This window comes from Oryctolagus cuniculus, chromosome 6 (genome assembly GCF_051225735.1).
Source record: "Oryctolagus cuniculus isolate XC-2025 breed Fujian yellow rabbit chromosome 6, ASM5122573v1, whole genome shotgun sequence".
In the NCBI taxonomy this organism is placed as follows: domain Eukaryota; kingdom Metazoa; phylum Chordata; class Mammalia; order Lagomorpha; family Leporidae; genus Oryctolagus; species Oryctolagus cuniculus.
The window spans coordinates 79173412-79189824 of NC_142872.1; the positions used below are offsets into that span (position 1 = coordinate 79173412).

Genomic DNA, 16413 nt, shown 5'->3' on the forward strand with positions numbered 1-16413 from the left:
CTGAAGTCCTGAGCTGTCCATATGCACACATTGCTGCTTCTGAATTAGAGGTTGATTACATTTAAAATCATTCTGTAGGAGAAAAATGATGACATTTTATGATGTTAAATTATTAAGTTTGAACTGCGAGTAAATACAAAAGTTCTTCAGAGTAAGTTAAGTTGTCATTGCTTATAAATCTTGTCAAATTTATGAGTATAAAAATGTAGTACTGCTGAAAAGAACAAGAGATGCACCAGGAATGCCATAGTGAGTATGACAGGATCAGAGATCTGCATGCATCATTTGGAGGGGCACCCGTGAGTTGGATCACCCTACCCAACCTCCTGAGTTGAGGGGCCCCAGTGTGTGCCAACTGTCCCCTCCCTCCCAGCAACTCTACTCCTCCACTGTATTCCCCACCCCCACTCAGGGTTATTATAATCCATTTTGTAATGTCAATACAGATGTCAAGTGGAAATGGAAAAACACTGGCTATTCTAAGACCTATAATTCATGAAAATAGTTTTGAATTAATCATAAAATCATGAAAAAGAATTATTTTAACATGTTACATAACTGTATTCTATGCCATATATAAACTCAAATCTTTCTCTATATCATCAAGAAACCTAATATTTATCTCCTAAAAACAGAATCAAAACCAAGGTAGATAGCTAGCCAGTTCCATCACGCTCTAAGTATTTAATTTAAACTTAAAAACTTAATTTTAATATTATACTCATTATTTTTAAATTCCCTGCAGAAAGAAAGGTTAACTTTACTGTATCCAAATTTATGATTTAGTCTAATAGAAACTTCCAGAGTAGCCTAATATCAAAAAATATCAAACTCATTTAGGGGAGAACAGTAAAAACATCAAAGTTGTACTGGAAATCTGAAAGCACAGCCTCAGCAAACCGGGCTTAGAGACCATCCTGGGGGTCAGGAGAGGCCCAGTCTGCTGCCACACAGACTTCTACTCTCCTTTCAGCCATGACTGTATTTTAATTACTTTCAAATAGTTTATTTCACTTGGAGTATTATAATAACTCATTCTAATCTAAATCAAAACAAAGATTACAAAAAAAGAAAAATCAATGTGTTTTCAAATTTTCACATAGCATGAAAGTGAACTCCAAAAGAATTTTATAAGATTTAATCAATATCTTCAGAATATGGTAGCATATTTCAGGTCCAAAAGCCCATATTTTAGGTAAGTAGAAAGACAGACTTTACTAGTATAGTTTAGTAAAAGCAAGTAGGATACTTACACAAAAGCATTGATTGAAACCCCTTTTACACTTGGGAATATATTTTGCAAGTTTACTTTCCCAAATGATATTCTATTTGGTCTCATAGTAAGCTGATATTAAACTAAATTGCTACAACTGGAGCAATTTTCATTCTCTGGCACAAAGAGCCAAAGAATAAATCACAAGGAAGTACAGGGGTCATACGTGAATTCTAATCTTCCTTTATAGGAAAAAGTCTTTATAAAGAAATATATAGAAAAACTGCAACTAAGCTGCTCCATTAAATGCAAAAGAGATATGTCATAATAAAATACTCAATACTCTGGAACATAATTAGAGACAGGAAAGAAAAGGGAAACTTCTAGTCAATAAGGAAGAACAAATGCCCTGTTTATAAAGATACACACATAATCACACATGGAAAAATGTACTGAGAGACTAAGGCAAGTTCCTAAATTCAAGGGGAAAAATCTAATTTTAAAATTTTCATCTTTCATGTGTGATCCTTGAACAACAAAAATTCTCAACCAAAAATTTTTCTTCACTGGCAAAGGGAAAAAAATCAACATTCTATTTCATACAAAATACAAACAAGAAAAACAGTACATAATAGCAAATACTACATAAAATAAAAAAAATAAGAAAAATATTAAACCTTACAGCAATTTTTAAAAGAACTATAAGAATGAAAAAACTTTATTAATAAAAATGAAAATTATATTTTAGCAACCCTAATTTCAACAAAAAGAAAAAATCTTTAGAAAAGATTTCACAGAATCTTTAGAAAAACATCTGGCAAATATTGTGTTTATTGGCTGGAATAGCATTGAACACTATTAAATATCAACATTCTTTAATTCCACAAAAGATAAATAAATAAACTGAGAAATATCAAATTATTCAACAAATCATTTATGTTGAAAATTCTATTTTGGAGTAAAGTGAAACAAGAGAAATTCAACCTAAAGATTCTGTGAAAGTCAGTTTTATTTTTCCTTTTTGCTGAAAATAGGGTTGCTAAAATATAATTTTTATTTCCATCTTTTACTGACAGGCTTGAAGTTCTTTCCTCCCACTAAATAGATGAAAAACAGTTTAGCATACTCTCTGCTTTAATTCCATTCCTCTTGTACTAAGGACATCCAGAAAGTAAAAATACTTTTAGATCATCAAGTGTGGTTAGCACAAGCCCTGAAATTTTCTTCAAGTCTATCTATTTCTCATCTCAGTTTTTGTTATCTAGCCAAATCACCAACCAACTCTATACTAGACCACCATGAGAATCAATTAAAACAGTCTTCTTGTTTTCATATTTACCCTATTCTGGCTTGTTGTTGTTGTTGTTGTTGTTTTTGACAAGCAGAGTTATACAGAGAGAGAGAGAGAGACAGACAGACAGAGAGAAAGGTCTTCTTTGTGTTGGTTCACCCCCCAAATGGCTGCTACAGCTAGAGCACTGCGCTGATCCGAAGCCAGGAGCCAGGTGCTTCCTTCACAATCTCCCATGCGGGTGCAGGGCCCAAGCACTTGGGCCATCCTCCACTGCCCACTGCCCTCCCAGGCCACAGCAGAGAGCTAGACTGGAAGAGGAGCAACCAGGACAGAATCCGGCGCCCCAACTGGGACTGGAACCCGGGGTGCCAGCGCCACAGGCGGAGGATTAGCCAAGTGAGCTGCGGTGCCGGCCTACAGTGTTCTTTATAACATAAACAAATCTTGTCTTTGCCTTGCCTGAAAACCTTTCAACAGCTTTCACCTCTTTGTACAACAGCAAGAGTCAAACAACAGTCTACAGGAATCCACATAACTAAATCCCTGCCTAACTCTCCTCATCCATATTTTTCAAAGCTGACCGATGCATCTTCCTTTGAATGAATTTCTCTGCCTGAGCACTGACACAGAAGGCCAGAGAACTGCCTCATGCAGCAGACTTCCAGTGCAATGCAGAATATTTAGCAGCATCCCTAGTGTCTACCCCTCAGGTGAAAGTGGCAACAATCCCCCAAATGTCACAACTAAATGTGTCTCCATACATTGCTTTAAACAAGCCAAGATCATTCTTACTCCATGGTCTTCCTGTTCTTATTCACTCTACCTGAAATGCTTAATTAAGCCCAATAACTGAACCGTATGGCTGGTTCCTTATTTATTATCTCAGCTTAATTGTTCTTCTCTTACTCATCCTCTATAAAAAGTTTCACTTATTATCATCAAATCTATAGCCCAGCATTTAACATAACATGATACAAAGCAAATGTTCAAAAAGTAGCTGCTCTAAGAAGGCATAAAAGTCAGTATTTATAAGAAAAGCATTCAGGTGACAGAATCATAACCTTTAACATATGATATCACAGTAGCACTCCTGGGTATTCCCCTACCCTGCACTGGCTTGCATCTTCAAATGTACTCCTTCTAGTGCACCATTAACTCTTTCCTTTGGAAGCACTAGTAGCATTGTCATCAGTTAGAGGCAGTGCATATTTGTTTATTGGGCCTTGACAAGGATAGTCCAAAACCAGAGTATCCTTCTGTGAAGTGGAGAATTAAGAAATATGTGCACTTTCCACAAGACAAATTATAGTACTGAACAGCCAACACACAGCTAAAGACAGCCATGCCAAAGAGAATCTTAATTGGTTTCACCACGTACACAGAGGGCTGGCTCCCCACTACAAGCAGTTATCCTTTATTTTATTTGAAGTGGATACAGAAAAGGTCAACACTCTTGAAAAGCATGACTTCGGTTGCTTCAAAAGCAAAAAGATATAATAAATAAGATGTGAGAGTTGAAACTGAGTTGATCAGTTTTCAGTGTTTTTATGTGAGCTGGTAAAATCCATTCAGCTTAACTGTATGCTTAACAGTTAAAACTTGCAAAACTGTAGAAGAATCAGTAAAGTAAATACATTACATTAACTCCAGAGAACATGTATTCACTTATGCCACAAGGCCCTCTCAGTCACCTCTGGAGTCGTTTTTGATAGTAATACTTCAAATGTATATTTTGTGAGACCATTGCACAGTTCATCTCTCTAAAATTATCACATCATTGACGCTCTGAATTACTAAAATACATTTCTCAGTTTCTAATGAAAATTACCAACTTTAAAAACAATATTTCATGGGCACATTTTACATAACAACTTTTCAAATAGCCCAAACAAGAGCCTGAAGACCAACACAGAAGTGTGAACAAAAAGCTGTGACATACCAGTTGTGCACCATGAGCTTCTGCACGGCCAGCAGAGCATTGTAGCGGACCTGTTGGTCTTCATGATGCATGTGGTTCATCACCAGCTGCTTCCCACCAAGCTGTTCAATAACCCTGCACAATGCAAGAGACTTGATGAAGATGCTGCCATTATTTTCAAACTCATTCTGTTCAAGAGCAGAAAGTTCATGGACCCATTGCCAAGAGATTTTAAAAAGAAAAGTCACAATATGTATAAGTAAATCAACACATGTCCTTTTTATGTCATACTCTGAATCATAGATTTAATCAAGTATTTTCTCTTTAAAATTCCTAAGGACAAACCCAACTATTATTCTCACTTATTATAATTAGGATTTATTTAATTGTGATGGGAAGAGAGAAAGAAACAGAGAGAGAAATATCTTCGTCTGTTGTTCATTCCCCAAACAGCTACAACTGAGGCTAAGCCAGGCTGCAGTCAAGAGTGAGGAACTCTATCTGGGTCTCCTAAGTGAGTGGCAGGGGCCCAAGCACTTGGGTCACCATCTGCTGTGCATCAGCAGGGAACTGGATCCAGAGTGCAGCAGCTGGAATTGGAACACTAGCACTTCACTTTGGGATGCTGGTATCACAAGCATCAGATGAACTCACTTTGCCACAACACTGCCCCTGTTATTTTCATTTTTGAGTCCAGGAAAATATCATCTACTTGGATACCTCACAGTCTATGGTATTCCAGATTATAGTTTTCAACATGACTGAGTATTGACTTATTACCAGTATTTCTGACTTGCTTGAAATCAAAACTGAATAAAATCTAACATTCATAACAATATAAGATCAACATTAAATCACCAGTTATTGTGCTGTGTCATAGGCATTGGTTTTAGATGAGAGGATAGGGGTCAGAGGATCGATAGGATATCCCATGTGATCTCTGGCAGTGAGACAGAAAAAATTCTTATCTTCAAGAGCAGGACAAGATAACAACCTACACTGACCTCCTACCATTGTACCCCAGCACCCAGAAAATCTATTTTCTACAGACACAAAAAGAAGTGAAAATGGCTATATGCTTCATGAATAAAAAATGGTTCTTTGTTTCTATGCAATAGTGGAGTTGTTTAATTTCTTGACTCCAACACAACAGTGTAGATTTCTCCATCCACCTAGTCAGATGGTTGACACCTTAACACAATAGGGCATTTCATGATTTAAGACAATTTCATAGATCAGTAAGCTTCTAGAACAGATAAGAAGTGCACGGATGGAGGTCAGAGAGGAAAGGGAGGCTTTCACCTGTATACCTTCTCATACTTTGTGTTTTAAGTATCTTTTTTTCCCTTAAATTCAATAAAATTTTAGAGCACAACATGAGCATAACCAAATACTATCAGAGGCCCTGTCATGTGCAAGGCACTATGTTTTGAAATGTCATCTTACCTAACACATTAACTGGATTATTTACATGAAGCAGGTCATTTAATCTAGAGGATTTTTCCCTGAAAATGCTGTGAAGATGAAAGGACAGTGAGCCCATGCCTACTGCCATGATGATGATGCTGAGGATACAAGGGGCTGCTCCTCTTCAATTCATTCTCCTTACTTTAGTCAAATTGGTCTTTCACAAAACTCGCAATATCATTTCCCCTGCTTCAAACAATTCCATGACTCCCACTGCTTTTAACAAAAGGATCAAAATCTTTACAATGATGAACAGGCCTTTCACCAGCTGCTATAGCGAACCTGCCTCACTCCACAGAGCATTCTTAGTTCCTGGGCTTGCTCTGCACATCAGGCTGGGGGCCAGTAGCACTGTAACTTCCACCTGAAGGACATGGGCCTGACCCACACATTTTCTCCACAGGTGCATATATCACTGCCTCCTAGGCTTAGGAACATTTGTGATACTTCGGCACTACATTTCGGAGCCATTTTGAACAGCAAAATTGCAAAAAGCAAGCACAGAAGTTCAAACGATGTGCCACTAAATAGATCCTGTAAAGGACAAATGTTTATAGTCCAAGAACAAACACATCATCTTGTTCTACATTAGCTTGGAATTTGCTAATGATGACTCAAGTTTTCCACCACAATGAAGTTGAAGGTTACTTGTTTCTGTGCTCACGAAACTTATAATATAGACAGTATTTTTCTACATGGATATAAACACATTTGCTTTCATGTAAACATAACTATTTTATCATAATTATAACTGAAATATAACTATTTTATCAATATGTGTGTAATCATATCATGTGATATAATTACATTATGCACTAACAACCATAAACAGAATACTAAACAATAGAATCCTTATCAGCATATTTTAGAGAAATTTGTCTGAATTTTTAACTACATTAATAGGGAAAAGACCTTTGGAACAAATGAAAATAGTTCTGTGCTTTTTAGGATATTTATGGTTTATTCTAAAAATACATTTCTCTGTTTTCACCAGCTGGTGCATTCCTTAAATGTTCTTGCCAGTGTGGAGCTTGTTAATGGTATATGATAATATTCCAAGTCTTTAAAACTCAAGACACTATTGACTCCAATGGTTTTGAAATACAGTTAGCAAGGGGCCAGTGTTGTAGCATAGCAGGTTAAGCTGCCTTCTGCTATGCTGGCATCTAACATGGGCACTGGTTTGTGCCCCAGCTGCTCTGTTTTTGATATAGCTCCCTGCTAATGCACCTAGGAAAGCAGTAGAATACGACCCAAGTTGAACCCTTGCACCCATGTGAGAGACCAGGAAGAAGCTCATGGCTCCTGGCTTCCACATGGCCCAGAACTGGCTGTTGTGGCCATTTGGGGAGCAAACCAACAGATGGAAGAAACCTCTCTCTCTCTCTCTCTCTTTCTCTCTCTCTCTCTTCCTCCCTCCCTCCCTCCCTCTCTCTCTCTCTTTCTGTAACTCTGCCTTTCAAATAAGTATAAATAAATCTTTTTTGGAAAAAAATGAAGTATGGTTAGCAAGGTTTTGCTACTAACTTGTAAGTGAAGCATTCTAATTTAGTTCTACATTAAATCAACAAATATCCTGTCTTTTAAACAGTCTTTTTATAATCTGCCAACTGATTCTTTTTCCACCATTTATTCAAACACCCATGATATAAAACATGTTTTAATATGAAAGTAACCAGTTCTTCACTTGTATCATAGCAGTGAATTTCGGTGGGGTGAGACTATCCACTGTCAGTGAGACAGCCAGAATCTCTTGGTTGGAGAGCAGCAACATATAGTTTGAAAGTGAATGCTTAATAAATAAGTAGCATAATATCAATTGTTAAAAGCACAGCTCTCCAAAACTTCTTGGCTGGAAGTACGACGAAAAGATAGTGTAAAAAAGCAAGTTTTCAAAGTGCCAGAAACACTTTTCTACAGAGTCCAAGGCAGTAAGTACACTTGTTTTGAAAATTACATGAGATACAAAATACAAAGCATTTTGCATTTAGCACAGTGCCCAACACATAGAAAAAATGCTAATAAAAGTATTACTGTAAATGGTGTGTTATCTTTCTGTTTTTATCAGTCTTGCTTTTAAAATTTATTTATTTTTATTTGTTCAAAAGGTAGAGAAAAAGGGAGAGACAGACAGTAAGACAGATTGCTGGTTGGTTCACTTCCTAAATGCCTCCAACAGTGTTGGGACAGGCCAACATCAGGATTCAGGAACTTAATCAGGGTCTCTCACATGGGTGCAGGAACCCAACTAATCGAATCATTGCCTGAAGCCTCCCATGGTGCATACTAGGAGGCAGCTGGAGAACAGAAATAGGACTCAAGCCCAGGCACTCCAGTATGGTATCCCAACCACTAAACAAACACTTGCCCCAAGTTAGTTACGTTTTAAAAATTTTATGCAGAATGTTTGTAAAATTATGTGGGGAATATTGCACATAAACAGGTAAAAGTAGAAGATAAGATAGAGTTATCACAGTTCTGGAAGAAAAATAAATACATAGAAGAGAAAAATTGATTGTTATAAACTTTCATCTCAGAGTTTATAGTATTAAAAGTGTTTTTCCAGGGCTGGAACTGTAGTGCAGCATTCCATATGGGCGCCAGTTTGAGTCCCGTCTGCTCCACTTCCAATCCAATTCTCTACTATGGCCTCGGAAAGCAATGGAAGATGGCCCAAGTCCTTGGGCCCCTGCACCCGTGTGGGAGACGCAGAAGAAGCTCCTGGCTCCTGGCTTCGGATCGGCGCAGCTCCGGCCATTCCAGCCAATTGGAGAGTGAACCATCGATGGAAGACCTCTCTCTCTACTTTTCCTCTCTCTGTAACTCTGACTTTCAAATAAATAAATAAATCTTTTAAAAAAAAAAAAGTGTTTCTCCTTCACTATTCTTTTCTGCATTTTTCAAGTTTTCTATAATGAGCAATTGTTACTTAACTATGAATTTACAAAAATTAATTAGGTTTCATGGATAAAATGATTTTTATCTGTATGTGCTGTTCTGGGTTTGTGTAAAGGAGAGACATTAATGGGATATAAAAGTCTATATTTGAAGAGAACAAGCATGAGTTCTTCGGTAGCTCTCATCTCCCACTGTGTAGTGAATGCTATAGAGGTCACATTCAGCTGTTCTATTTTCAGAAGTTCACAATCTAGTATGGGAAAGAGACATAATCAGGTTATTATTGTATAACTTGAGAAGTTCAATATAGTGGAAATAGAAATGTACAGAATATTGTGCTTTCATACAGAAGCTGGACATTTGTGTCATCTATCAAAAGTTTGTCTTAAAAAAAGGAGAATCTTGTGTCACAGTCAGCACTTTTATGCAAGTAACAGAAACCTGACTCAACTTGATTCAGCACCTTGAAATGAGCCAGATCCAAAGAGACAAATATCAGATGTTTCTCTGATTTATGGCAACTAATAGATAGAGTCTGAAAAATTTTAATGTATATGAGTAAAATTGACATTTTCAGATTTATTATTTATAAGTCCTTGCCTATATGCCTGTAGAACAGTGCTCTTTTTTTCTTGTTATTGGAGCATAAAGCCTTTGACTATAAAGTAAATTAAAAATGTCATCACAAAAATTTAAAAAAGGGAAAGGAAAGGGAAGGAAGAAGGGAGGGAGAGAAGCATCATTACGTTCTTAGAATTAGACCTATGCACTACATGCAATCTGTTCTCTTTATGTTAATAAAACATAAACTTGTTTTAAAAGGAAGGCAAGCTATCCAGGCTGAATGGCAATTGATGTATCCAGTAAGGGTGCTGTTCTGGCTGGGCAGCTGACCTTGAAGTTTACTCTTCTTGCACGCAGGCATCAGAATACTATCACTCCTCCTCTCAAGACTGCTCACCCTGCTTCCCTCCTTCACTCACTCCTGCTGGAAGTCTGGGGAAACTACATCTGATTTGCTGAACTAGAGCCATGGCAGAAAGAGGGCTTTGCAGCTGCACAAGCTCCATAAGAGAGTTCAACAAGGCTCTGGTATCAAAACAGCATGGTACTGGTACAGAAACAGATGGATAGACCAATGGAACAGAATAGAAACACCAGAAATCAATCCAAACATCTACAGCCAACTTATATTTGATCAAGGATCCAAAACCAAATCCTGGAGTGAGGACAGTCTATTCAATAAATGGTGCTGGGAAAACTGGATTTCCATGTACAGAACCATGAAGCAAGACCCCTACCTTTCACCTTACACAAAAATTCACTCAACATGGATTAAAGACTTAAATCTACGACCTGACACCATCAAATTATTAGAGAGCATTGGAGAAACTCTGCAAGATATAGATACTGGCAAAGACTTCTTGGAAAATACCCCAGAAGCACAGGCAGTCAAAGCCAAAATTAACATTTGGGATTGCATCCAATTGAGAAGTTTCTGTACTGCAAAAGAAACAGTCAGGAAAGTGAAGAGGCAACCAACAGAATGGGAAAAAATATTCGCAAACTATGCAACAGATAAAGGGTTGATCACCAGAATCTACAAAGAAATCAAGAAACTCCACAAAAACAAAACAAACAACCCACTTAAGAGATGGACCAAGGACCTCAATAGACATTTTTCAAAAGAGGAAATCCAAATGGCCAATAGGCACATGAAAAAATGTTCAAGATCACTAGCAATCAGGGAAATGCAAATCAAAACCACAATGAGGTTTCACCCCACCCCGGTTAGAATGGCTCACATGCAGAAATCTACCAACAACAGATGCTGGCAAGGATGTGGGGAAAAAGGGACACTAACCCACTGTTGGTGGGAATGCAAACTGGTTAAGCCACTATGGAAGGCAGTATGGAGATTCCTCAGAAACCTGAATATAACCCTCCCATTCAACCCAGCCATCCCACTCCTTGGAATTTACCCAAAGGAAATGAAATTGGCAAACAAATAAGCTGTCTGCACATTAACATTTATTGCAGCTCAATTCACTATAGCTAAGACCTAGAACCAACCCAAATGCCCATCAACAGTAGACTGGATAAAGAAATTATGGGAAATGTACTCGACAAAATACTATACAGCAGTCAAAAACAACGAAATCCGGTCATTTGCAACAAGATGGAGGAATCTGGAAAACATTATGCTGAGTGAACTAAGCCAGTCCCAAAGGGACAAATATCATATGTTCTCCCTGATTGGTGACAACTAACTGAGCACCAAAGGGGAAACCTGTTGAAGTGAAATGGACACTATGAGAAACAGTGACTTGATCAGCTCTTGTCCTGACTGTTGATGTACAATGTAATACTTCATCCATTTTAGTATTTTTTTTGTTTTGTTCTAGAACTATTGGTTGAACTCTGTGATTAACACACAATTATTCTTAGGTGTTTAAATTTTAACTGAAAAGTGATCCCTGTTAAATATAAGAGTGGGAATAAGAGAGGGAGGAGATATACAATTTGGGACATGCTCAATCGGACTTGCCCCAAATGGTGGAGTTAAAATCATGCCAGGGGATCCCAATACAATCCCATCAAGGTGGCATGTACCAATGCCATCTCACTAGTCCAAGTGATCAATTTCAGTTCATAGTCGGTCACACTGATAGGTCTAAGAGTCAAAGGGATCACACAAACAAGACTAGTGTCTGCTAATACTAACTGATAGAATCAAAAAAGGAGAGAATGCTCCATCATGGGAAGCAGGATACACAGCAGACTCATAGAACGGCAGATGTCCTAAATAGCACTCTGGCCTCAGAATCAGCCCTTAAGGCATTTGGATCTGCTGAAGAGCCCAGGAGAGTATTTTAGGCATGGAAAGCCAAGACACTCTGAAAAAAAAAAAAAAGAAGAAGAAGAAGAAGACCTAAATGAAAGATCTCTGCAAGTGAGATCCCAGTGGAAAGAACGGGGCCATCAAAGAAGGAGGTACCTTTCTCTGAAGGGAGGAGAGAACTTCCACTTTGACTATGACCCTGTCAGAATAAGATCAAAGTCAGAGAACTCAAAAGGCTTCCATAGCCTTGGCAATTCATGACTAGAGCCTAGGGAGATTACTGACACCATAAACAAGAGTGTCAAATTGTTAAGTCAACTACAGGAGTCACTGTGTACTTACTTCTCATGTGGGATCTGTCCTTACTGTGTTGTCCAATGTGAAGTAGTGCTATAACTAGTACTGAAACAGTATTTTATACTTTGTGTTTCTGTGTGGGTGCAAACTGATGAAATCTTTACTTAATATATACTGAATCGATCTTCTGTATATAAAGATAATTGAAAATGAATCTTGATGTGAATGGAATGCGAGAGGGAGCGGGAGATGGGAGGGGTGTGAGTGGAAGGGAAGTTATGGGGAGGGAAGCCATTGTAATCCATAAACTGTACTTTGAAAATTTATATTTACTATATAAAATATTTTTTAAAAAATCAAGATACTTTTGTAAGCCATGATATTTAGTCCACCAGTAAGGAATTGAGGGTCCTGGAAATTTAATCATGGTAACGCAGTCTTTTTTAAGTTATTAATTAAAAAAAGAATGGGTGCACTAGAAAGAATTTTTTTTTTGAACATTAGGAAACAAAAAGAAGTCAGATGAGTCAAATATAAGCGTAAGGTGCACATCTTTTGGTTTCTCATCAAAGCTCACAAAACTGCCCTTGTTCATTGCAAGGAATATGCAATAACTCATTTGTATAATGGACAAGGACTCCTGAAAAAGCTTTGCTGGGTGTTTTTCTGCTAAAGCAAAATACTCTCACAGTAAGCAGATGTTATTATTCTTCAGCTTTCCAGAAAGTCAAAAAGCAAAATGACTTAAGCATCTCCAAAAATGCTTGTTAAAACCACTGCTCTTGAACAGGTTGTTTTTGTTTTGACTGGACCACTTCTACCTCTTGGTAGCCCTTGCTTTGTGCTTTGTCTTCAGGATCATACTGGTAATGTCGTGTTTTATCTCCAGTTCAATTCCTCTTGTTTTCTTAATTTATTTGAGACGCAGAGGGACAGACAGACAGAAAGCTCACATCTACAGTTTCATTCTCCCAAAAACCTTCAATGGCTGGAGCTGGGCAAAGGGCAACACCAGGAGCCAGGAACTCTATCTAGGTCTCCCATGTGAGTGGCAAGAACCCAACTATTCGAGCCATCACTGCTGCCTCCTAGGGTCCTCATTAGAAGGAACCTAGAATTCAGAGCCAGAGGAGGTAACTGAAACCAGGCACCTAAACTTAGGATGTAGGTATCCTAACCACTAAACCAAACATCTGCCCCTCCATTTGTCTTTGAAGCTTCTTGTAATGCACTAAGCTCTTTAACACACACACACACACACACACACACACATATTTATATGCCTATTTGTACCTGTGCTACTTGCTGTCTGAGGTGTACCCAGATTAAAGTTCTACACAAGACCCAGTAACAAGGATTTGCACTAGTGAATCAAAATGAAAATGAATACCATATAAACACTGAGTGATTCACTAGCCATACTAAAGCAGTTCCCACTTTCCCTAAAGTATTTACCAATATCCTGAATAATGTCCCATGTGTCACTCGCCTACTGTTTCTTTTCTCATTTATCCTCAAGAAAAGCTCCAATTGCAGAACACCCATGAGGTTATCATGCTGTATTTTGCAAAATTATCCATTGTTTCCACATTATTCCAATCTAAAACAAATGTCAAAGACAGTCCCCTCATTCCAAAAGGATCTGAACTACAACCTTGCCTTTGCTTATCTGAACCTGTATCTTACCTATTCTAAGCCAAGTTCTCCATATAATAGTGTCAATCCTGACAGCTTAGTATGGGACCCAAATGTTGTTACATTCCATAGTAACAAAAAATTCTGTTTCAGATGAAACTATCATAATTTTGGAGTTAGGGTTACCAAGATGCAACAATGCAAAGCAGCCTGAGCTATAAAATATAGAAATAAAATAAGATAGGGGCTGGCACCACGGTGCAGTAGGTTAATCCTCTGCCTGTGGCGCAGGCATCCCATACGAGCGCCGGTTCTAGTCCCAGCTGCTCCTCTTCCAATCCAGCTCTCTGCTGTGGCCTGGGAAAGCAGTAGAAGATGGCCCAAGTGCTTGGGTCCCTGCACCCGCGTGGGAGACCAGGAAGAGGCATCTGGCTCCTGGCTTTGGATGGGCACAGCTCCGGCTGTTGCAGCCATTTGGGGAGTGAGTCAACGGACGGAAGACCTTTCTCTCTGTCTCTCCCTCTCACTATCTGTAACTCTACCTCTCAAATAAATAAATAAAAATCTTTTTTAAAAAAAAAGAAGTGTAAGTGCACAGTGACTCCTGTTGTTGACTTTACCAATTGACATTCCTGTCTATGGCATCAGTAATCTCCCTATGCTCCAGTCATGAGTTTCCAAGGCTATGGAAGCCCTCTGAGTTCTCCGACTCTTATCTTGTTTAGACAAGGTCATAGTCAAAGTGGAGGTTCTCTCCTCCCTTCAGAGAAAGGTACCTCCTTCTTTGATGACCTGTTCTTTCCACTGGGATCTCACTCGCAGAGATCTTTTGCCAGAGTGTCTTGGCTTTCCATGCCTGAAATACTCTCATGAGCTTTTCAGCCAGCTCCGAATGCCTTTAGGGCTGATTCTGAGGCCAGAGTGCTATTTAGGACATCTGCCATTCTATGAGTCTGCTGAGTATCTCACTTCCCATGTTGGATCACTCTCCCCTTTATTTACTCCATTGGTTAGCGTTAGCAGGTACTAGACTTGTCTATGTGCTCCCTTTGACTCCCAGTCCCTCCACCATGACCAACTGTGAACTGAAACTGATCACCTGGAACAGTGAGATGGCATTGGTACATGCCACCTCGATGGGATTGAATTGGAATCCCCTGGTATGCTTCCAACTCCACCACTTGGGGCAAGTCAGCCTGAGCATGCCCCAAATTATACATCTCTTCCCTCTCCCATTCCCACTCCCATGTTCAACAGGGATCACATTTCAGTTAATTTTCAACACTTAAGAATAACTGTACATCAATTACAGAACTAAACCAGTCATATTAAGTAGAACAGACAAAAAAAAATACTATGAGGGATAATGTATTAAGTTGTTCATCAACAGTCAGGGCTATGCTGATCAAGCCACCATTTCCCATAGTGTCCACCTCACTCCAACAGGTTTCCCTCTTGGTGTTCAGTCAGTTGTCACCGATCAGGGAGAACATATGGTATTTGTCCCTTTGGGACTGGCTTATTTCACTCAGCATGATGTGTTCCAGATTCCTCCATTTTGTTGCAAATGACTGGATTTCGTTGTTTCTTACTGCGGTATAGTATTCTAAAGAGTACATATCTCATAATTTCTTTATCCAGTCTATCGTTGATGGGCATTTAGGTTGGTTCCAGGTCTTTAGCTATTGTGAATTGAGCTGCAATAAACATTAGGGTGCAGACTGCTTTTTTGTTTGCCAATTTAAATTCCTTTGGGTAAATTCCAAGGAGTGGGATGGCTGGGTGGAACGGTAAGGTTATCTTCAGGTTTCTGAGGAATCTCCAGACTGCCTTCCATAGTGGCTTGACTAGTTTGCATTCCCACCAACAGTGGGTTAGTGTCCCTTTTTCCCCACATCCTTGCCAGCATCTGTTGTTGGTAGATTTCTGAATGTGAGCCATTCTAACCGGGGTGAGGTGAAACCTCATTGTGGTTTTGATTTGCATTTCCCTGATTGCTAATGACCTTGAACATTTTTTCATGTGCCTGTTGGCCATTTGGATTTCCTCTTTTGAAAAATGTCTATTGAGGTCCTTGGCCCATCTCTTAAGTGGGTTGTTGGTTTTGTTTTTGTGGAGTTTCTTGATTTCTTTGTAGATTCTGGTTATTAACCCTTTATCTGTTGCATAGTTTGCAAATATTTTTTCCCATTCTGTCGGTTGTCTCTTCACTCTCCTGACTGTTTCTTTTGCAGTACAGAAACTTCTCAATTTGATGCAATCCCAATAGTTGATTTTGGCTTTGACTGCCTGTGCCTCCCGGGTCTTTTCCAGAAATTCTTTGCCTGTGCCAATATCTTGAAGGGTTTCTCCAATGTTCTCTAGTAACTTGATGGTGTCAGGTCGTAGATTTAGGTCTTTAATCCATGTTGAGTGGATTTTTGTGTAAGGTGTAAGGTAGGGGTCTTGCTTCATGATTCTGCACGTGGAAATCCAATTTTCCCAGCACCATTTATTGAATAGACTGTCCTTGCTCCAGGAATTAGTTTTAGATCCTTGATCAAATATAAGTTGGCTGTAGATGTTTGGGTTGATTTCTGGTGTTTCAATTCTGTTCCATTGGTCTATCCATCTGTTTCTGTACCAGTACCATGCTGTTTTGATTACAACTGCCCTGAAGTATGTCCTAAAATCTGGTATTTTTTTTAAAACTTTTATTTAATGAATATAAATTTCCAAAGTACGACTTATGGATTACAATGGCTTCCCCCCCATACCGTCCCTCCCACCCACAACCCTCCCCTTTCCCACTCCCTCTCCCCTTCCATTCACATCAAGATTCATTTTTGATTATCTTAATATACAGAAGA

The 16413-nt window shown here is 38.7% G+C and overlaps 1 protein-coding gene across 2 annotated transcripts in view; it reads right to left on the minus strand.

Annotated features, from left to right (window-relative positions):
* Positions 1–16413, minus strand: part of ATP6V1H (ATPase H+ transporting V1 subunit H) — a 113952-nt gene that overhangs the window by 27237 nt on the left and 70302 nt on the right. For both annotated transcript variants that reach the window (XM_008255525.5, XM_008255526.5), the window contains one exon: positions 4447–4560. In XM_008255525.5, the coding sequence (XP_008253747.1) occupies positions 4447–4560 (114 nt within the window). The remainder of the gene's footprint in view (positions 1–4446; positions 4561–16413) is intronic.